Source organism: Lynx rufus, unplaced genomic scaffold (assembly GCF_022079265.1).
Source record: "Lynx rufus isolate CCGP_SWC_20201006 ecotype Redwood Valley unplaced genomic scaffold, mLynRuf1.p SCAF_1, whole genome shotgun sequence".
In the NCBI taxonomy this organism is placed as follows: Eukaryota; Metazoa; Chordata; class Mammalia; order Carnivora; family Felidae; genus Lynx; species Lynx rufus.
This window is the reverse complement of record NW_025814823.1, coordinates 87,160,005-87,183,780: the sequence shown is the minus strand read 5'-3', so window position 1 is coordinate 87,183,780 and position 23,776 is coordinate 87,160,005. Positions and strand designations below refer to the sequence as shown.

The following is a 23,776-nucleotide window of genomic DNA, read 5'->3' as shown; positions in this document are numbered from 1 at the left end:
CCCATACATACGTGAGGTCTGGGTTGGGATTTGAGAGGATTGTAACCTCCTTTCTAGCTTATACAAGGAAAAGCCAAGGTATGGAGAGAGAAACTGGAAATTAGGACACACATTAGTAGATGTGCCTTGAACAGAGGCAGAATCCATTCTATCATCTCAGCTCTTTCTTATAGTGAATGTCAAAAGTTACTGTGTTTAATCTCAATAAAATTACATGTTGTTAAGGAATTGCCCGACAGGTATATTTGTGAATTTCCTGAACATCATCTGTGAGTTTGGTTCTATGTGTCTGTGCATGTACTACTTTCTCTACTCGAAACATATTTTGCTTAATATACATCATGTAAAATTATTATTTGTTATTTGAAAAACAACCAAACCAAACCAAAACAAAACAAAACAAAACCTCTCAGGTACAACTGTGTCCTATAATATAAACTCTGCTATAGGGGCTTCCCTGATCAATTGGGAATAATTTGCAAAACACTGAGCTTTTTAACAAATCTTTTAGAGAACTTTTACCTTCTCCTTTCTCATTATTTACAAACATTATTCACCAAGGAGGGCAACTTTTGAGTTAATCCATCTACTCTCCAGGATAATCAGACATACTGCTTTGCATACAATAGCTATCAATAAGTATATGATAAAAAAATGTTAAAGGGCAAATGAGTCTCCTAACTTCATGGATCTACACATGGAAGTTGGAGAGTGCTGGGCACAGTCTCCATTTGCTATCTTATCCAATACTCTCTTGTGTGTTTCCATAGAGCTGGTGAAGATTATGGGAAGAGACAATGACAGTTACCAACAAGCGTTCATCTTGGTGGGCTTTTCTGATCGACCTCAACTGGAGGTAATTCTCTTTGCTTTTGTCTTGGTCTTCTACATCCTGGCCCTTGTGGGCAATAGTGCCATCATTTTCTTATCAATTATGGAGACCAGGCTCCACACTCCCATGTACTTCTTTCTTGGGAACCTTTCTTTCTTGGACCTCTGCTTTACAACCAGCATTGCTCCCCAGCTGCTGTGGAACCTTTGGGGTCCAGAGAAGACCATCACCTACCAAGGCTGTGTGGCCCAGCTTTATATCTACATGGTGTTGGGCTCAACCGAGTGTGTTCTCCTGGCTGTCATGTCTTATGACCGCTACGTGGCCATCTGCCGGCCCCTGCACTACACTGTGGTCATGCACCCACATCTCTGCCTGCAATTGGTGATTGTGTCCTGGTTCTGTGGCTTTCTAAATTCCTTTGTCATGTGTCCCCAGACAATGCAACTCTCACGATGTGGGCGCCACAAAGTGGACCACTTTCTGTGTGAGATGCCTGCTCTTATTGCCATGTCCTGTGAAGACACCATGTTGGTGGAAGCATTTGCCTTTGTCCTGGGTGTTGCCCTTCTCCTGGTGCCCCTCTCCCTGATCCTCATCTCCTATGGCATGATTTCTGCCACTGTGCTTAGGATCAAATCAGCAGCAGGGTGCAAGAAAGCTTTCAACACCTGCTCTTCTCACCTAACGGTGGTCTCTCTTTTCTATGGAACCATCATCTACATGTACCTGCAGCCAGCCAATAGCTACTCCCAAGACCAAGGCAAGTTCCTCACCCTCTTCTACACCATCGTCACTCCCAGTGTCAACCCCCTTATCTATACTCTGAGGAACAAAGATGTAAAGGGAGCAATGAGAAAGCTCCTGAAGGGGGAGAAGGAGGACAGGGAAGCCTAAGAAAGAGGAATGCAGGGGTAATATAGATGATGTTCTGGAGCTGCTCTCTTAGATATGTATGAGACAATGTGGTGAACTAATATTCAAAGAGTTAAGTGAATGCAGCTGGGCATGATGATTTGAGTGTGACCCCATCCCCAGCTCTCTGGATATGAAATGGTTTCCTTCTGTTTAAAGGTGTCTACTTCAGGAAATCTCCAATATACTTGCCTTCTATCCATCTTTGGGCTTCTTCCACAACTGAAGGGGACCTGTAGCACTAATTCAAAGCACAGAGTGTGCAGATTATGTCATGAGATGTCAAATAAAAATGAGGCAACACCAGTGGTCTCCTCTTGAAGCTCCTTTATTTATGACTGTGGTAGTTTCTCAGAGATAAGCAAGACAACATCAGTTAAATCAGAGTACTCTGCCCGAGATGTTGGTTGTTTCTTCTTAAGTGAGGAGTTTCCTGTTTTCATTTTTTTGACTTTTTAAGATTTTATTTTAGTTCATTAGTTAATATATAGTATAATATTAGTTTCAGGTTATAATATAGTGATTTAATACTTACATACAACACCAGGTGCTCATCACAACAAGTGCCTTCCTTGATCCCCATTACCTATTTAGCCCATTCCCCGCCCCCAACATTCCCCTCTGAGAACCATCACTTTGTTCTCTATAATTAAGCATCTGTTTCTTGGTTTGCCTCTCTCTCTCGTCCCTTCTGCTTATTTGTTATGTTGCTTAGATTTCACATATAAGTGAAATCATATGGTATTTGTCTTTCTCTAACTTATTGCACTTAACATTATAATCTCTATAATGGGTTATTTGTACCTTTTCTTAGATCTTCTCTTAAAGCCACAGCATTTACAAGATAGTTGTCTCAAGTTGGGAGTCTGAGTCTTTGGAAAGAACGTAGCAAATGAAACACATTGGAATAAGATGAATGACTTTTGTTTCATTGGCAGATTGCTATAATCAGCTACACATATTTCTTATTAAACAGAACTTATTTCAGATTAGTTACCACTGCCCCCCACAAAACAATGTTTGATGGCCGAAGTTATTGTATTGGAATTTGCTAAGAACAATAGTTTGAAAATTTGGTTTTGCATCAGAACTCTAAAGATACAAATTTCTAAGTAATCTCCTAGATTTATTGCATCACAAACACCAGGCATGAGCTGGAGGCATCTCTGTTTTTAAGACATTCTCTATGTATCACCAATGACAGTCAGATTTGGAAATCATGGTTTTAGAAATAATTTCAATCCAACTCCTTACATCAACTACAAATCATCCTAGAGTGTGCTGAATACATGCCCACCTTTGCTGGATGTGAATGATGCTGCAAACAAAGCCTGGGAGATATCACCCATATCTGGGTTTGGAATTGATTTATCCTCTTACCAGTTATCTCTTGGAGTCTAGCCATTTTTATCTGTACTATGGGTGTAAATACCCTCATTTTACAAGGTTGTAGTAGAGATTAAATGAGGTAAGAAATGTCAAGTATGAGGTGTTTCCTCAATAATGTTTCTTTTCTTTCCATGCACCACAGAAATTACCAGTCTATTCCTTTTGAAATAGATTTAATTTTGTTATTTAGATCTAGGTTTTAATAATAATTGACTTTAGTATTTTCCCACTGAATACCTCCAAGGTGAAAAATGCTTTCTCTTAGGCATAAGAAATCCTAGGTATAAGAAATGCCCTTCAATTACTTCTTTTTTTAATTTTTTTTAACGTTTATTTATTTTTGAGACAGAGAGAGACAGAGCATGAACGGGGGAGGGTCAGAGAGAGGGAGACACAGAATCTGAAACAGGCTCCAGGCTCTGAGCTGTCAGCACAGAGCCTGACGCGGGGCTCGAACTCACAGAACGCGAGATCATGACCTGAGCCGAAGTCAGATGCTTAACCGACCCAGCCACCCAGGCGCCCCAATACTTCTTTTATATTAAGTAAAAAAATTCCCTTAAAAACTCTCAGAGGGCTTTCATGAATACTTTAGCATCCTAGTATAAATGTGGTGTGTGTGTGTGTGTGTGTGTGTGTGTGTGTGTAGGTGGAGACTCAGGGTAAGTATGCTGGTTCATTGTTAGTAGATAATACAAATTCAGGCTGGAAGAAGAGTGGGTCCACAGACTATGTTAATATGTCGGGATGGAAATGGAAAAATTGTTTCAAAGTCATTCAGTGAGATATTTTGGATATATTAAGAATAACATTCAATTCATTTGTTTCTATCATCCTTCTGTATTATAAAAATGAACCCAAGACATATAGAAGCAGAATTTTTTTAACTCCATTTGCAAATGATGTGAAAAAACACAGGAAGGCTAGGAGAGTTGCTTAAAGTTACAAGACAAGTGAGTATGCAAGATACAGCTCAGTTTCTGTCAAATATTTCTCATTTCCCATTGAGTTGTCCATTTCATCAGTTGCCTTTTGTGATTATAGGCTCTATGCAGTTAAATTTTGGACTGTTTGGTAGCCAAATGTGGCCTTTCTTTTGATTAAAATAAACAATAAAATTTTTTAAACATTTTATTCATTTTTGAGGGACAGAGAGAGACAGAACATGAGTTCGGGAGAGGCAGAGAGAGGGAGACACAGAATCTGAAGCATGTTCCAGGCTCTGAGCTGTCAACACAGAGCCTGACATGGGGTTCCCACTCACAGACCACAAGATCATGACCTGAGCTGAAGTTGGACACTTAACCAGCTGAGTCACCCAGGCTTCCCAAAAATAAACATTTTAAAAGTTTCCATTTTAAGCTCAAGAAATCAACCAGCTGGCATTATCCTGGAAACAAAAGATTGAAGGAATTTTATTTATTGGCCCAAATGCCAGTCATTTTCTTTATCCTTATTCTCTTTGGTGAGACTCTGTGACATGAAAACCACTAGCAAAGCATCCACAAACATGTAATGAGTTTATTTCCTGCTGATCTGGAGCAGGGCACTGGCCACAGTCTGGGTCATCATTTCCCAAGTGGTTTTATTCCTTCACCTAAAACTTTCTGTAGCTATGCTATTTCTGTGATAAATTTTCAATGGGTCAAGTAAACAAGCATTTACTAAACACCCATATATTTTGGAAACTGTAAGGAAATCAAAGGAATTAATCTGGTTATAGGATGCTCATCTAGTCATACCTCCTCAGATACACTGCCACTAAGATCCATGACAATTGTCCTAGCATTGACACTGCAGCAGTGGGCAAATTTTGCTTCAACCAAACCTTACCCTTATATACAGTTAATGGTGAAAAGGAGTTTCAGGAGATGGAGTGGGGAATCAACCCATCCATGAAATGGCCAGTGATTTAGGGACTTAGGAATCTGACTCAGAGATGCTCCTCCAAATTTCATCAAATGGAAATAAATTGGACTAAAGTACTATACATGTGTAGTTAATGTAATAAAATATGATATAAGAAAGAATAAAGTAAAGAAGAGAGGAGGTGGAATAGTGATAAAGATTTGGCCATAGAGCTGAGTTAGAGCAGCTAGAAGTTGTGGAATTCCGGTGATCTGTAAAAATATTTGGAAAAACAAAACAAAAAAAGTAGCGTCATATGGAAATTGATATTTCAATCTCAGAGAGTTTGTTTATGGTGTTATAGGTGGAGTAATTGACCTTAAGTCATGAAAACAAAGGTTTTATGTAAAAAAACAATACAAGTAAGATAAAATTTCACTGGAGGAATATTCACCTGGAGCCAGCGTATACACCACATTTGGATTTGCATGGGGATGTGCTGCAATTTAAAAGCTGAGATCCTACCTTGCATAATTACTCTTCAGACACAGTGTCCCCTAGCTGAACAGGCTCAGAGATGCAGACTCACTTGAACCAACTTCATTAGAGTCTTGTATATTACACCAGGAGGGCACTGTGCTACATAATGATAACAGAAAACTTTCTTTTAATTATACCATTCCTTCTAGCCTCTGAACAGTAGATTTTATCCCTGCTGTGTGGGTACATGGGAAAGCAAAGTCATCAGAAAGTGGCTGGGGCAACATGTAAAGCAAATAATGGGAATTCAATTTAAAATGAATGCTTCATGATATCAATATCTGCTAAAAAAGACAATGTCTAACACTTGCCTATGTGTGTCAGGCACTCATAAACATTTGCTCCGTATTACTCATTTGGATCCTTAAAACTACCCTGTGAACAGATGAAGGAACAGAGAGGTTCTGTGACTCAACATAGGTCACACAACTCACAAATGCTGGACCCAGGATCTGATCCCAGAGCATTTGGCTCCGGAGTCCATACTCTTGTCCTTGGGATACATCCATGCTTTACTAGAAACTCCAAAAAAGAATATAGCTCAAGTTTCATATGATGACCTCCTAGTTAGCAGCCTCTTACAGGTGTGATGTGGGTTGAAAAATGAGCTGATCTTAAACCAATCTGATTATTTTCCTATTAATTAATTAATTAATTAATTTTATTTTCTCATAAATTTAGACCTGATTATGTGAGGAATTAAGACAGCAGGTAAGACCAGAAGCAGGCACATCGTCACGTAGAAAAAGGCTGGTTAGAGATCAGAGTGTGGTTGGCTGGATGGGATATGCATAAGACAGTAAAGTACATGGGTAATTAAGCCAGTGGAGTAAGGAAAGGAGGTTGACCAGTGGGGCAGGGGAAGGGAGAAGACAGAAAGATTTTGTGTCTGTCTTCAATCTCCTTTTCTCATGAAAAAGTCTGGTTGTCCTTTGATCCCTGCCTTAAATTCCTGTGAGATCACTCATATTTTTATAGTAACATCCACTTGCTTTTATATGAATTAGCTTGACTAAGTCTTTCATTTGTTTATTTTTCTCTTTTGTATGGCAGTACACTTGACATACAATGTTATATTAGTTTCATGCATACAACATAGTAATTTGACAATTGTATACATTATGCAGTGTTCACCATAAGTGTAGCTACCATCTGTCACCATACAATGTTATTACAATATTATTGACTATGTTCCCTGTAGTGTACTTTTTATCCTCATGACTTATTTATTTTATAACTGGAAGTCTGTACCTCTTAACCCCCTTCACATATTTTGCCCATCCTCCCAGCCCTCTCCCCCTCTAGCAACCACCATTTTGTTCTCTGTGTTTATGAGTCTGTTTCTGTTTTGTTTGTGTGTTCATTTGTTTTGTTTTTTAGATTCCACATAGAGGTGAAATTGTATATTTGTCTTTCTCTGTCTGACCTGCTTTTAATAAAAACAAAAAGATTCAAACAAACGTCTCAACTTAGAGCTTGAATAGTAAAATCAACTCTTGCCACTATGATTTTCCTTTATCTCTTTTGACACAATAATATTCTCTTTGGATTTTCAAATCCTGTCACTCAAGTTAGGAAAATATTTCTTTGGAAGCTGTCCTTCTATGATGACTTTTTACCCCTTATTCTTATTTATATTCTTTAGTAGTTTAGTGTTTAGAAGATAATAACAAGTAGAATTTATTGAATATTGTCTATGACACTATGGTAAGCAGTTTTCCTATTTTATCAGAGCTAATATTTACAATAACACTGTGAAGTAAACACTATTAATATTCTTTTGATAAGAAAGCTGAGTCTAAGAGGTTTTATTGTAAGAGGCTTAATTTGGGGTTGAATTCCTGTTTCCTGGATTGGTATTGACATTGCCAAGTGATTCTGAGTCAGACTTCAGTGACTGAAGACCAAGAACATGAGATGTGAGAAGGATAGAAGTAGGTTAGGGAGGCAAAGCTTGTCCATTGATACAACCCTCCATTTCTTAACATCTCAGATTAAAATAACCAAACAGTTCTATCTTATTTTTCTGTTCTGAAGTCACTCCATTAAGGAAATTTATCACCAACTCATTTGCATCAAAGCCTGAGGAAACCAGATGTTGCCCCAGTGATGTTCTTGAGGCTGGTTAAGGCTGTATTGTGCTCTCCTGGGCATGCAGGCCAGGGACAGAGTGTGAGAGAGAAGGAGAGGGTGTTTGTGGATTAGGGGCAGTGGGGCAATGGTGCTGTCCTTATTCTTTTGCCTTTGCCTTCATATTTGGCAGTCTGTTTTACTGGGCCTGATAGAGGTTTGTTGCCTTCACAACTCCTCCAGTTGATGCAAAACCCATATTAATCTTGTCCTTCAGACTCATAAATAAGAATCTCTCGAAACTCATCTCTAATATTTAATTTTTATTAAATTTTTTTTCAACGTTTATTTATTTTTGGGACAGAGAGAGACAGAGCATGAACGGGGGAGGGGCAGAGAGAGAGGGAGACACAGAATCGGAAACAGGCTCCAGGCTCCGAGCCATCAGCCCAGAGCCTGACGCGGGGCTCGAACTCACGGACCGCGAGATCGTGACCTGGCTGAAGTCGGACGCTTAACCGACTGCGCCACCCAGGCGCCCCACTAATATTTAATTTTTAATAACAAAGCTTTGTTGGTGTTTCTAATGCAGGCACACAATCAAATTTGGGATTCTATTACCAATACTAAACCTTCACTGCAGCTTATACTTTGACAAATTTGAAAATTCCTGGAAGGCTTACAGTTAGCTTTTCAACATTGACAACATCTCGTTCTTTCTTCTCAAATCAAAGATATTTAATCAATGCCTACCAGCTTGAGCCATATTTTCACTGAAGCCACTATTCTTCCTGCTTGTGGTATCCTCTCACAAGAAAACATGAATCTTTTACATATCTAAGCATGGCCCCCTGCCCTCTTGATGTGAATTTGTTTTGGCAGGGGGTGTGAAGAAAATAGAATTCCAAATACCCTGTGATTATTGAAAACAAGGCTGATGGATTTGACCTTAATGTTACCTTTAGAAGAAGAAAAGCATCAGATTTCAGTAGAATTTGCATATGGGGCAGCCTTTTAGTCACATGTAGATATGCAGAGATCAACTTGACAGTCATTTAAAATAATTAGGAATTTAAATGAATTATAGTGTCTTTGCAGGTAGGAGCAATGTATTTTTCTACTATTTCTCCCAAAAGGATACTTGCCACAGTGATAAATGCATAATCAATCTTTTGTAGACTATGTTGATTTTTGGATAAGAGGAAAGAATGGTAAATAAAGCACAAACAAGGTTTATTATAAACTGCCATTTTATAATTTGAAACTTTTATTCATTGTAAATATTTATGTGATCCTATATCTGATGTGCCAAAACTCTGGCTTTGAGAAAGTAATTGGGGATATTAATAATGACTAATAGTTATTCATTTATTTAGTCATTTGGCCTTTTCAAGTTTTTCTTATTCAACAAGCAAGTATTTACTGAATATCTAGCACATGTCACACGTGATCCTAGGATAGTGAGGATACAAATATGAAACACAAAGAAAAGGACAGTTCAATCTGATATTGGTAATGTACTGCAGGATGAATTGGGTGGGCACATCACTAATCAAGTGATGTTAAAGTTTGGTTTTCCGCAAGAGATGATGGCTGTTTTGCATTTGAAAGATGAATAAGGTGGAAAGTAAAACAATGAAAAGGAGGTGCTACAAGTAAAGAACAAAAAATATGTACTAAAACAAGAGGAGGATGGAAAGTGTCCTGAGCTCAGTAGTTTGAAGTATTTGGATACAGGATCCCTAAGGGAATGGTGGTGGGTAAATATGGAGGTGTGGGCAAGAACCAGGTCTTTAAATACTCTCACCTAATATTCAGTGGGGAACTTAGATTTTATTTTTTCTACTATGGAAAAAAAATTAATATATTTAGGAAAGAGAGTAACATCAAAAGGGTACATTTTAGGCATATCATTTGTTACAATTTATTTTATTTATTTACATATATATGTAATTTAAAAAAAATATATAGAGTCCCTAATATATGAAAAAAATATATTCTTCAGATTGTTTTAAATTTTATTTTTTAATTTGTCATAAGGTCAAATTGTAATTTTTTTTTGGCAAATGGTTCTGTGAGTTTTGTACACATATATAGACTTATGTAACCACCATCAAGATCAGAATACAAAATAGTTTTATCACCACCCCAAAACTCCCTTGTTTTTATGTCTTCATTGACACAGTCTCCTGCAAACCTAAACTTTGGCAACCACTCACCTGTTTCCATCACCATATGTTTGTCTTTTTGAGTTCTTAGAACTCTACAAATAAATTCAGTTACCTTGGTTGGTTTTAATATTGGCTTCTTTTAATAAGCAGAATGTCTTTGGTATTTATGCACATTGTTGCATCAGTAGTACATTCTATGTTTTTGCTGAGTAGAATTCATTGTAGGGGTGGCATCCATTTGCTTATCCATTCACTGACTGAAGGATATTTGGGTTGTTTCCAGTGTTGGGTAATTAGAAACACAGGTGCTATAAGCTTTTGAATACAGGTTTCCAAAGGAACATAGTATTTTATTTCCCTGGGTTAAAAACTCAGGACTAGAAGATCCAGCAATTGCACTACTAAGTATCTACCTAAGGATACAAAAATACTGATTTGAAGGGGCACACACACCCTGATGTTTATAGCAGCACTATCAACAATAGTCAAATTTTGGAAAGAGCCCAAATAACCATTGACTGATGAATGGGTAAAGAAGAAGTGGTATGTATATAAAATAGAATATTACTTGGCCATCAAAAATAATGAAACCTTGCCATTTGCAATGACATAGATGGAGCTAGAGTGTAATATGCTAAGTGAAAAATGTCAAAGACAAACACCATATAATTTCATTTTATTTTATTTATTTTTTAAATGTTTATTTTTGAGAGACAGAGAGAGACAGAGTGTGAGCAGGGGAGGAGCAGAGAGAGAGAGAGAAAGACACAGAATCTGAAGAGGCTCCAGGTTCTGAACTGTCAGCACAGAGCCCAACGCGGGGCTTGAACTCACAAGCCGTGAGATCATGACCTGAGCCAAGTTCGGACGCTTAACCGACTGAGCCACCCAGGTGCCCCTATAATTTCATTTTAAAAAACAAAAGTGATGTACATATGGGAAGAGGAAAAGAGAGTGAAACAAAACCACAGGGCACTCTTAAGGATAGAGAACAAACTGAGGGTTGATGGAAAGAAGTGGGCAGGGAGATGGGCTGGATGGGTGATGAGGATTAAGGAAGGCATTTGTTGGGATGAGCACTGGGTGTTATACATAAGTGATAAATCACTGAGGTCTAATCCTGAAGTCAATATTATAGTGTATGTTAACTAACTAGAATTTAAATAAAAACTTTAAAAAATAAATAAATATTCAGGAGTGGGACTACAGGGTCATAGGGTAAGTATATGTTTATTTTAAAAAGTGCAAAATCATTTTCCAAAACAGTACACCATTTTGCATTTTTACGATCAATGTATAAGGTTTCCAGTTGCCAACTTTATCAGTACTTGGGAGTGTCACTATCTAACTTTTGTTATACTAATAGGTGTGCAATGACATTTCATCATGTCTTTAATTTTCCTAATGCCTAATGACCGTTTTCATTAAATCAATCTCTTGCTTTGCTCATTTTAAGAATTGGCTTATTGTTTTTTTTTTTCCTTTCTGAAGAGTTTTGAATGTTCTTTAACAATTATGGAAGAAATTCACGTGATGGATGTGTGACTTGAAAATATTCAATCCCAACCTCTAAGTTGGGGGATTATTTTATTTTCCTAACAGTGTCTGATTGCAGAAGTTTTCATTTGGATTAAATCCAATGTATCAATTTTTCTGATATATTTGACTTCTGGTGTCATGTTTAAGAGGTTTTTTTTTTGTCTAATTCCAGGCCAAAAAGATTTTTCTCTATTGTTTCTGCTAAAAGTTTTATAATTTTTCATTTTACATTTGGATCTGTAATACATTTGAGTTAATTTTGTAGAAAGTATAGAGTTTAGTTGCACAATCATCTTTTTTTTTTGTGTATGGATGCCCAGTTCCAACGATTTGTTGAAAATGCTTGATGAATTGCTTCTGGTTGTTTGTCAAAAATCAATAGACTACATTTCTTAAAAAATTTTTTTTTCAACGTTTATTTATTTTTGGGACAGAGAGAGACAGAGCATGAACGGGGGAGGGGCAGAGAGAGAGGGAGACACAGAATCAGAAACAGGCTCTGAGCCATCAGCCCAGAGCCTGACGCGGGGCTCGAACTCACGGAGTGCGAGATCGTGACCTGGCTGAAGTCGGACGCTTAACCGACTGCGCCACCCAGGCGCCCCTAGACTACATTTCTGTGGATCCATTTCTGGGCTTCTGTTGATCTATATGTTTACCCTCTAACTAATTCCATATTGTCATGATTATTTTAGCTTGATAGCCTTAAGAGCAGGTACTGTGATTTTTTTCTTTAAACATATTTTGAAAATGTGATCTAAATCTTCTGTTTCTTTTCTATATAAATCAGAAATAACTTGCTGTATCACCACAATGTCACTGAGATTTTGATCAAAATTGCACAAATCAATAGATCAAATTGAAGTGAATTGGTATCTTCACCATGTTGAATCTTCTTATTCATGAACATGGCATGTCTCCATATGAATTTGTCTCTTTTTTTGTTTCAAGTGCTCTTCGATATTTAGCATCCAGATCATTTTTATCATAGTCTAAACTCTGTGATAGAAAATTTTCTTTTGTGTTTTTTGGACATTTTTCCCTTATATGGTAACTTAAAAATGTTATTAATTCATTCTGATTAAGCAAGAACAAAATAAGAGCTTTGGTCTAAATAAATGATTTTACATTCTTCAAAAGAATTTGTGAATGAGGAGAGGGCAAGAGAGGCCCTATCTGATTCTGAGATAAAATGCAATTTTAAGCCCAAAGACGATGGGAGCAGAGGTTGAGGATGGGAGCTAAGTATCATAGGAAGCCTAAACTGTCCACAGTTAAACAGCTTGTGAGTGGTAGAGTCTGGAAATGAATCCAAATCTACAGAGATCTAATGCCAGGCCTTCTTCTGTTCTACCATTGGAAGAAACAATGAACTCATTTGGTTAAATAGTAAATTGCTTAGAATAGTGCCTAGGACATAGAACAGAAACAAAAACAGATACTGAATTGTTTTCTTACAAAAGGCAGGAAATTAAGTTTGTTTATACCGCTTGCTAATTAGTATTTTTTTAGATGCACAACCCTGTCTCTCCTATTTAGTGACCATTTTATCAATTTCAATAACCTTCTTCAAGATCGAACTAAAAAATTGTCTCCTCTCTCACTGTGCTACATTTCCTTTGTCAGCAATATGAACCAAGTGTGTAAAATCTAATTTGTAAATTATGGCAATCTTCTTTCTAATTTATGCTAATGCAATTATGTGCATGAATATACAAGACAGCAGCTCTGCCTCATGAATTTTTGCATCCCAGGTACTAAGCAAGGTGTTGAGCAGTGGGTCAGAATTAAAGCTTGTTCATATAAAGAGTTTATGCTTTTAATATTGTTCCCTTAAATGCAATGTAACATCTTCAAATGCAGCAGAAATGTTAGTCAAATTATTTTGTGACTCCAGGTAAATGAGTACTCTATCAGTCTTTTGCAATTTACCAATTAATGTTTAGGATGAGTTTTCTTCTCTCTCATCTCTTGAGTCATCTTAGTGATTGGTCTGAAATAAAACTGTTTATATGATTTGCCTTCCTCTACATCCTCCACAAAAATCACTTGAGTTATCTCCCTTTAGGGTCTTATCTCTCTAGAGGATGGAAAAAGACCTAAGAACTCAGGCATTTCAGTCACATAAACAACCTGAGCTCATTCTAAGAAATCTACAGGGACTTAAAGCTAATTTTCTAAAAGCTTGAAGAGCTTTAAAATTCCCTCCAGCTCAATGTGTGAAAGGAACATTGGGTTGGGGTGGGGGTTAGTGTTGGCTCCTCTTTGAAGGCAGCAAGGGGAAGGCTGATTTTTTTTTCCTGGGATGGCAGAATTTCATCACCCCATTTCAGTGACTACAGAGTGCTAACCACCACCGCCCCCAGCCGCCCTTGTAACTGAGCCTGTAAATTAGCCTGAATACGTACGTCTTCCCTTGGGTCAGCATTTCAGAGAGAGTCAATGTTCCTTGTTTTCTTCATTTCCATGTTGTATGTGAAAAGCTGTATTAAATCCAATGCCAACATTGATTTGGTCAAATAAATCAACTGTGCAACTAGTTTCATCATCTTCATTTTTGTTCCCTAGACATTTGCCATTTTAACTAAAAGGGGGATTCCCAATTAACATGTAATAATTTTTTTTCAGGAAAACTTCTTACTTTTTGGCTCCCCAATTACCCACCCATGCTTTCCCAAACACTCATATTAATTTAGGGAAGAGCTAATGGGTACATCCTCTCAGGTTACACGAGTTGGTGCTAGAAATGATCTGTATATGTGCTTATGCTACTAGCAATAAAAGAGAACCCATTAATTTTATTTATACAGCAATATTCAAAGAACTATAATTTGTACAACATACAAAGTATTTTAAAATCCTGTCTTAAGTGGTTTTGCAGTTTGATTTTCCCAAGAGAACTACAGATCAAAGTATTTTCTTAATCAGAGAAAGGGCTTCTGTTTCTGTTGGCCATCTCCAAGTAGAGAATAATTTAATGTAAAGGTTTGGACGTTTCTTTTCACCTGTTTTCTTTGTATCTTTGGACCAGCATCATTTGTCTTCAACCATCTCCACTCTCCACTCATTATACCACCAGATTTCCCCTTCTAAAACTGGAATAGAGATATCGTTCACATGCAGACCTCTGAGTCAGGAGTAGGTTGTTGGTCTGTCATGATAGCAGGATGAGCAAGAGATCAGTTGATGGCTTTTTGTAGCTTGTGAACTTAGCTGAACCTCTTCAAAATCTTGGTGAGGACAAGGGCAAGATGTCAGCCATGGGCTCTGAGCATGCTCCATCCTTGAGAATTCTTTTTCCTCTTGGAGGAATGTCCTTGCTGCCCTTTTTCTGCAACTTGCCCCTTTAACAGGAGAGGGTGACTCTGGGAAGGTGTTTCATCAATCCAGGGACAACCTCTCATCCCAGATCTATTCATCGTTTCTTCTGAGAACTTGATGCAGGTTAGTAAACATGGAAAACAGTGCTGCAGTGAGAGGAAATTGTTACCTAAAAAGATTTGTTGGCAGATGTATTTCATGTGAGATCATGGGCTCCCAGAACAATGTTCTAGAATACAGATGTTTTTGTATGTTTAGCATGAGTCTTATATTTTTGGAATAATTTTGTTACTTTTTCCTAACAAATATTCTGATTTTCATTGAAATAAAATATTTGAGTGCCTTTAAATACAAGTATTTTAAGGAATTCTCTGAAAACCCTGTGATATAGTCATTAATATTTCCTTATAAGAGGAAACCAGTTCTCATGATCATACTCAGGTCCATGAGGAGTTTCGATCTACATTTCAGATCCTGGGACAAAGGTGTTTAAATCCTATTGAAGTCTCATAGATCTGACTAATAGACCATTGCTGTAACAGATAATCAGGAATGTGTATGGTTAGGCAAATATATTTTTCAGATGTTTAATAAACCTCCTATATTTCTGCACACTTTTGTCAGTATTTAGTAGTCTCTGTTTGAACATCAATTTCAAGAAGCTTGAGAGCATTCAGAACAAGCAGTACAAGCTAATATGGTATTCTAAAAGTCCTAACAAAGAGCATGTCTGGCATTGTTAACTCTGTTCTATGGTAGAGGAAATGGAGACACAGAGATCTGCAATTCACTCAAGGGAGCTTTCTTAACTATGTGATCTCTAGGGTGTGGTGACTCACTTCAGGTCACGTGTACTTCTCAGCCCCATTTCCAATGCCCAATCCATTATAACAAAGGTCTGACAATTCTGGGGCTCCTTATGAAACATCCTGTCATCTGGAAAATGTGCAGATTATCTCCCTTCCAGATGTCTTACTTCTGAGTTCATAAATGTCTTTCTCCTCCCCATGTAATTGTCTCACCCCATCCTCTACACCATTACCCACAGATAAGGCAGCTATATGGAAAGAGTTAATGATGAGGGGTTGTGAAATGGGTAAAACCTCTCTAAACCTTTGCCAGAGTGATTATACAGATGGAAAATTCTCTTGTGTAGAGCTAATGGTAGAGACTCTCTTCCTCTGTTGCAAGTTTATAAATACACCTTTAAAATATTGTTTCGTTATGAAAAGGAATGGTCACTTTGGGTCCAACAACTTTTTGTGGTCATAGGCCTAATGTTCAGTTGACCCAACAGTGATTGAGTCCAGCAAGTGTACTCTTACTAACCAAACCCACAGATAGTTGACAAGACTGAATGTTACTTACCAGTAGAGGGAACAATATTGGTTAGGGTATGACATTCAGGCCATTAGGCAGAAATCAAGGATGGCAGATCAGGGTGGATTGTGTAAGGATTGTTAGATGATCCAAAGAATATTGAATGTCCAAGACAGATGTGTTTGTTATCTACAATAAGATCTGCCATGCCAATGATGCAGGACCACTAAGAAGTGGCTTTCATATTTCTGAAAATGCATATCCTCATGTGCATGATTAAGCCTCCACTTTCTCTTTTCTAAATTCCATATAGTTAATTACTGTGATCTGTTGAGATCATGTATTTGGCTTAGTATCTCTAAGATATCAGACTCCAGACCTGGAGCAAAACAATTAGTTAACACATGGGGAAGTATTGAATGATTCTTTATGTTTAGAGAGTAGGCCTTATGTGTTCTTATCCACACACACACACACATACACACACACATGTGTAAGTTTGTAAATAATTATTGTCTATGGGTACATGGGATTAAGGAATTATTTTTTTTTCTTTAATGGTCTTTGCTTTCTTATTTTTCTGTAACAAACATGTATTGCTTTTGGGATGAATTGTTTGAAAGTAATTCACTGAATAGATGACAGGCCTTTGTGTTTAGGGCATCGCTCTTCAGCCAAAAATAAGAAAGAAAAATAAAAGTGTCATCCCTTTAGGTGTGGTGATTACAAATCAAAAATTACATCTCATTACAAAGTGTTTTTTAAATTTAACTTTTTATTTTAAAAATATTCAGTGTAAAGAATTTTCTACCAAAAAAAGAAAAAAAATCCCTTGTATTCATGTTATAATTTCCAAATTTGCAATTCATGCTGATGTACTTTAGCTCTTTGTGTGCATTTTCAGTACAAGATCTGCAGATATGCTGTACTCATAACTTAGTTCCCAAGCCATATCTTAAGTTTTCTACAGTTTTCAAGCTGATTTTTTAAAAACTCTGGCTGGAATTGGTCTTTCTATATGGCTTCACCTCAGACCATAACTTCTTCCTGAGTTTAGAGTCTGTGACCCATTATGATTGGACCACAGGTGGACATCCCCACAGGTAGACAGCAGAACTGTGGGATCCATAGGCTTGCATTCATAGACTCTCCATTTACTCCATATTTTAACTTCTCCAGTAGTTTGTGAACCCCAAACAAGTTGATGGCAGGAAATTGAGTCCATACAGCTAGCATTTAATTATTGACATGGAGGGCATACATCTTTTTCTGTTAATTTCTGAATTTTAGAGGAGTTTGCAAGTCAAGTATTTGGTGTCTGTTCAATAATGTAAACAGTCAAACTCTTATTGAAGCAATGCAGGTTGACAGGAAACCCAACTCCGGCCTCCCCCAAACTCCCAAACCTGCTGCAAAAATAAACCTGCACAGTGATTCTTATTTCCTTTTAGTTGACCTCTGGGCATAGTGCTATGTTGAGCTGGAATGTGCAAAAGGACATCCCTCATTTTCTGCTCATTTTGTGAATGCACATGGAAGAGAAGAAAATCCTCTCACCTCTGTGCAATCACATCCACTTTTGTTCTTTTGCCTAATGTTACCTTAATCACTGGGTCAAGAGGTAGGACCAAATCATTAACTATTCAGAATCAAGTAAATTCAGGGCTTTCTTATTTCAAGAGTCCCCAGGCTATTACTTTCCTGACTACAGAAGTAATTTAAATATTTTGTTCAGAGGTACTGTCTATACTTATACCTGCAGGGCCTACCATATAGTAAGTCATCAATACGTTTTTTGTTTTTTTGGTTGAGTTTATAATCATGGAAACACGAGAACTGATTATATTAAGTTAAGCTATTGTTCCACAAATTTTAGGGAGTGATTTGTCAGCAGAAATACACTCAAAGTCAATGGATTCTGAGAAAATTATTTGTTTTTCCCCCAAATTACTTTGTTGCTCATTATATCAGTAAAAGTTTTTTTAAAGGATCTATCCACTTATTTCACTTAACCAGATTAGAAGATATTGAGGCAATATTGCTTCCATCACTATACAACTTCCATCACTTTACAGACAAATATTTTTAGCTCCTTACCCTATAATTCCAGGCAATGGTCAGGCAAGTGGACCAGTTAAATAGGTGGAAAAAAACCTATTTTCTTGGGACAAAAATGAAGTGCATCATTTTCTGTATGAGTAACACCACACATGTTAACCTCTCTAAACAGGTTTATCAAGCCAAGTGTGATGGAAAGAAATAATGAGAGCTCTGGAAACTTCATTCTGCTTGGGTTCTCTGACCAGCCAAAGCTGGGGATGGTCTTGTTTTTCACTAACATGGTGTTTTACTTTCTGGCTATCACGGGCAACTCGTCCATCATCTTCCTGTCCCTGGTGGACCCTCGACTGCACACACCTATGTACTTCTTCCTCTGCAACCTGTCCCTCCTGGATCTCTGTTACACCTCTAGCAGCATTCCTCAGATGCTGGTCAACCTCTGGGGCCCACAAAAGACCATCACTTATATTGGTTGTGTCATACAACTCTTTGCGTTCCTGTCTGTGGGTGGCATTGAATGCATTCTTCTTTCTGTCATGGCCTATGACCGCTTTGTAGCTGTTTGCAAGCCTCTTCACTACATGACCATCATGCACCCACAGCTGTGCCTGCGACTGGCAGCCTGTGCTTGGCTCACTGGGATTGCCAATTCCATCCTCATGTCCCCACTGACAATGTCCCTGGAGCAGTGTGGTCACCATCACATCAACCACTTTGTGTGTGAGATGCCAGCCATCATCTGCATTTCCTGCGTGGACACTAGGCATGTTGAAGGCCTGGCCTTCTTCTTGGCCATCCCCATTGTCCTGGTGCCCCTCACCATAATACTGGTTTCCTATGGCTATATTGTAGCCACGGTTCTGCGGATCCAGTCTGCAGCTGGGAAGCGCAAGGCCTTCAACACCTGCTCTTCCCACATGATTGTAGTGTCTCTCTTCTATAGCACTATAATCTACATGTACATGCAGCCTGGGAATGTGGCAAGCCAGGACCAGGGCAAGTTCCTAACCCTCTTCTACTGTCTAGTGACCCCCACTCTGAATCCTTTCATCTACACACTGAGAAACAAAGATGTGAAGGGAGCCATGTGGAAGGTTCTTGGGAAAGACCACAGCCTGTCGGATGCAAGAGGGCACTGATGTAGGTGCTTGTTTCCCCTAAAGAATGCTTTGTTCCAGGGAGATAACAATGCATAATGTCATATAAGATGCTGGAGTGAGAATGGAGTAGGGTCTTCTCTCTTTCAGGGATCCCAGAATAAATAACTCCTATCTTTGCTTGCAAGTAGATGGACAGGGCCCCTATGTCCTTCCAAGTAACAGACTCAGTCACAAAAGATAATATGCTGGTGAAGAGAAAAATGTTACTTGGATCAATGAGGTTTTATAGGGAAATAATGAGTTCTTTGCAGCAAACTTGAGACTCTGATTCCAGAAAATTGTAAAGTCACTATTAAGTCAGATCTAAGGAAAATGAGACCCCAAGCAGAAAAATGTGTGTATGTATGTGTGAGGGAGTGACTAATTTTGAGGTACACTTGTTCTACTCCATATACCCTTTTGTTCTAAGTTTTCTAGACCCTAATAGAGAGTGTAATGTTTCTTCTTCAGGCTGTTGTCTGCCTCTTCCTGCCCTGTGCAAATAATTTATAACTGCTTCTCTAACAAACAGTGTTTCTTTAAAATTTCAGGTTATATGCCACTTACTTACTGGTTATTAAATCAACTTAACAAGCATTTAAAAGTGAGTGAGAATGGCATGAAATGGAATAGAAAATTTCAGAGAGGATTGAACAAGGTATGGTAAATCAGTTGTGTGAGTGTTTATGTGTTTATGTGTATCAAAGGTTTTCCTTACAGTGAACCATTGCTACAAAAGTTTGAAAGTCACTGACATAAAGAGTCTTTATTGAAACAAGCTCCTAAGCAGGCAGTACATTTGCACTGGGAAAAAATTGGGGATACAGTTCTTTTATTTTATTTTTTAAAGTTTTTATTTACATTTCAGTTAGTTAACATACAATGTAATATTAGTTTCAGGTGTACAATATGGTGATTCAACATTTCCATGCAACACCTGGTGCTCCTCACAAGTCCTCTTTAATCTCCATCACTCATTCAGCCTATCCCCCCACCCACCTCCTCTCTGGTGACCATCACTTTGTTCTGTATAGTTAAGAGTCTGTTCTTGAGTTACCTCTAAATTCTTAATTCATGAACAGAGGTTCATAGAAGGAAATAGTGGCATGGTAGCATGTGGACAGGAACAGTGTAGAAAGTAACCAGGCCACAGCTGCTTACCATGAGAACACTTGCCAGGTTAAATGATGATGATGATGATGATGATATTAATTATTATGAATATGGAACTATAGTTCATTAACTCGTGGACTTTCACCACGAGTGAAGTAGGAACGATTCAAATTTAAAGGCAAGGCACAGTTTAGCTTACAATATATATATTTTTTCTCAGACTTAAGGTAAAAGGTGAAAATGAGAAAATTTAAGTTGTAAAAATCAATGAAGTTAATAAAATTTCAACTATTCGTGGGAACTAATTAGTCTCTGTAATGGTGAACCCTATGTATCAACTTGACTAGGCCACAGTATCTGGGTATTTTGTCAAACACCACTCCTGCTGTTGCTGTGAAGGTAGTTTTTAGATAAGATTAACACTTCAATCAGTAGACTTTGAGTAATGGACTTCTCTCCATTATGTGGAGAGCTCTCCAATCAGTCTTACAATAAAATAAGCTGAGATCCCCTTAGGAAGATGGAATTCTGTCTTCAGACCGTGGTTGGTCTTTGGCTGCAACATGAACTCTTCCTTGGGTCTCCAGCCTGTACTGAAGATTTTGAACTTATGTGCCCACAAAATCACATGAGCCAATTCCTTAAAATCTCTCTGTCTACCTGTCTATCTCTCTACCTGTCTACATCTGTGTATCTGTCACCTCTCGTCTATCTATCTATCTATCTATCATCTATTATCTATCATCTACCTATTATCTATATCTATCATCTATGTATCTATGTATATATCTATCATCTATCTACCTATTACCTATCATCTATGTATCTATGTATCTATTTATGTATCTATGTATCTATCTATCATCTATCTACCTATTACCTATCATCTATCTATGTATCTATGTATCTATTTATGTATCTATGTATCTATCTATATCAATCTATCCTCTCTCTATCCATCTATCTATTATCTATTGATCACCTATCTATTTATCTATATCTATCATTTATCTATTCTCTATATCTGTGCATTCTATTGATTCCATTTCTCTGGAGAAACCTAATACTTTCCAAAAATTCATAAAAAATAGGTATGTCTAGATTAACTTTTGCATAAGTTTTACTTACTTTTAACCCTAGCTTCTTTAGGTCCATACCCAGTTTTCATATTTCTTTCCTTATGTCCAAACAACCATTTCCTTAAACAAGAGAAACTTTGCATTTATTTATTAATTTTTTAAATGTTTATTTTTGAGACGGGGGGGGAGCAAGAGCTTGTGTAGGGGTGGGGCAGAGAAAGAGAGGGACAGAGGATCCAAAGCAAGTTCTTCACAGACTGTAGCAAGCCTGATTTGGCGCCCAAATCCATAAACCATGAGATCATAACTTGGTCCGAAGTTGAACCCTCAACTGACTGAGCCACCCAGGTTCTCCTTTGCTTTTATTTTTAGCCCACACTTCCTTACTGGGTTGATAGAAATTATAAAAACATGTGAGTATTGCAGAGCTTGAGGAGGGCAAGTTAGTTTATGCATATACTACTTTATTGTCTGGTTTCTCTGAATAAAAGAAACTTTGTGGCAATCTTTCTTCATTTTTGTCTTTATGAAATCTTTGAATTATATTTTCATGGTTTTGCCTCTTGGTGGTCTTGATACGTTTATACTTGTATGTACTAGGTATTGCAAGTTGTGAGTATATGTCACATGTTCTCTGTGTAGCTTCTGGTACCATGTCACATGCATTTAATGTGGGCCTGTATAAACAACAGTGCTAAAACAGGTTTTAGTCTATGTTTAAATAAGTAATTTAGAATTATTAATTTACCTTTTTTTCATTTTTTTTTTTGGCCAGGAAACAGTCCTATAGCATCTTTCTGTTTAGAGAATCCACCCAATTTTTATATGCCTACAGTATTAATTATAACATGATTGATAAAGTTCCATTAGGATAAGATTGTTAGCATTTTCAACTTTTTATGAAAAAAGGGGAGGAGCCAAGATGGCAGAACAGCATGGAAGTTTTTTTGTGTCTCGTGTCCATAAAATACAGCCAGATCAACATTAAACCACCCTGCACACCTAGAAAACTGATTTCGGGATTAACACAACAATCTGCACAACCTGAACCACAGAACTCAGCAGGTACATGATGTGGAAAGTGAACTGGAGGAGAGAGAAGCTGCAGAGGGCAGGGAACTATTTTTGCTTGTGGAGAAAAGATGGAGATGGAGGGGCAGAATAAGGGACAAGCACCCCCCCCCAAAAAAGCAGGTAGAACAACTGCAGGGACTGAATTAAAAAGGGATAAAGGAGAAAGGGGGAGGTTTGAACTCCATTAAGACTGTATAAACAGGGGGAGCACAAAGTCTGAAACTCCACAGCTTGATACCTGGTAGTGCTCTGGTGAGAAGGGTGAGTTCCCAGGAGCAGAGTGAAGTCTGGGGGGTCTTCAGGACACATGGGGAGAGGTAGTTCCTTTATAGGGAGGACATCTAGTAGAGGCTGTGTGGCAACACCCACAGGAAAAGGCTCCAGTGGACCTGGGAGAACAACCACATTCTCTGGTGATGGAACAAGGTCATTGGGGTTGAAGCCTGGTGCCAGATGTGTGTTGTGATTTTCCATAAGCCCTGAAACACTTGTGATAATGATCACATGAACTTTTTCTGGGGTGGGCTGGCACCTGGCCAGTCTATGGGCATTGGCAGCTGCACAGTCCCATGAACGTTCCTGGGTAGGGCCAGCCCCTGGCCATTGCTCAGTGTGATCCTTCTACAGATGGACAGAATGGGTCAAAGCTGTAGTCCCTCAGAAAAAAAGGGAAAACACCCACATCTGATATGAAACTCAGGAGGGAGGTACTGCCTGGGCCTTGGTCACAGACAGTGTAAAAGTGGGGAGTGGATGGAAGCTGAAGACAAAGGACGGGTTAGGTGATTGCTGATCAGGGAGAACAGAGTTTCTATACTAGAGACTGGGTAGCTGGGTGATGCCATTTTCACCAGTCTCGCGCATGTGCATACACACCTACAAGTGCCACAACAATCCACGCCAGTAAGCTAAGCAGAGCCATCTAGTGGAGAATGAAGCCATTAAACTAAGCCCAACTGGGTCAACCTCGCTCTTCAGAAACACAAGTCTCTCCACCTGCTTAATTTACTGACTATACAGGGCTTCATAGTTTGACTTCTAGGGGAAAATGAAATAATTTCAATTGTATTTCAGTCTTTTCTTTAGTCCATCTATATAATTTTTATTTTTTTTTCTTTTTTTCCTCTTTTTCATTTCTTTTCCTTTTCTTGAATACATAAAGAGAAAAAAATTGTTCTTATTTTCAAGTTTTATTAAATATATTTTTCCTTAATTTTATTTTCTACTTTATTTTTTATTTTTGTGTAAAATTTTCAAATTCTATTGTACTTCCATCATTTCATTCTATTTTAGTGTATTCATATTTTCAAATGATTTCCTTTTTTTTCTTTCTTTACCCTTTTTTCTTTAATCTACCAACCCCTT

At 37.9% G+C, this 23,776-nt stretch overlaps 2 protein-coding genes across 2 annotated transcripts; both read left to right on the top strand.

The window, feature by feature from the left end:
• Positions 1 to 781: 781 nt before the first annotated feature.
• Positions 782 to 1,729, top strand: LOC124519569 (putative olfactory receptor 2W6). Its single transcript, XM_047089945.1, has one exon. The coding sequence runs from the start codon at positions 785 to 787 to the stop codon at positions 1,727 to 1,729; it is 945 nt and encodes a 314-aa protein (XP_046945901.1). The 5' UTR covers positions 782 to 784.
• A 16,465-nt stretch (positions 1,730 to 18,194) lies between these two features.
• LOC124509219 (putative olfactory receptor 2W6) lies at positions 18,195 to 19,145 on the top strand. Its single transcript, XM_047075773.1, has one exon. The coding sequence runs from the start codon at positions 18,195 to 18,197 to the stop codon at positions 19,143 to 19,145; it is 951 nt and encodes a 316-aa protein (XP_046931729.1).
• Positions 19,146 to 23,776: the final 4,631 nt, after the last annotated feature.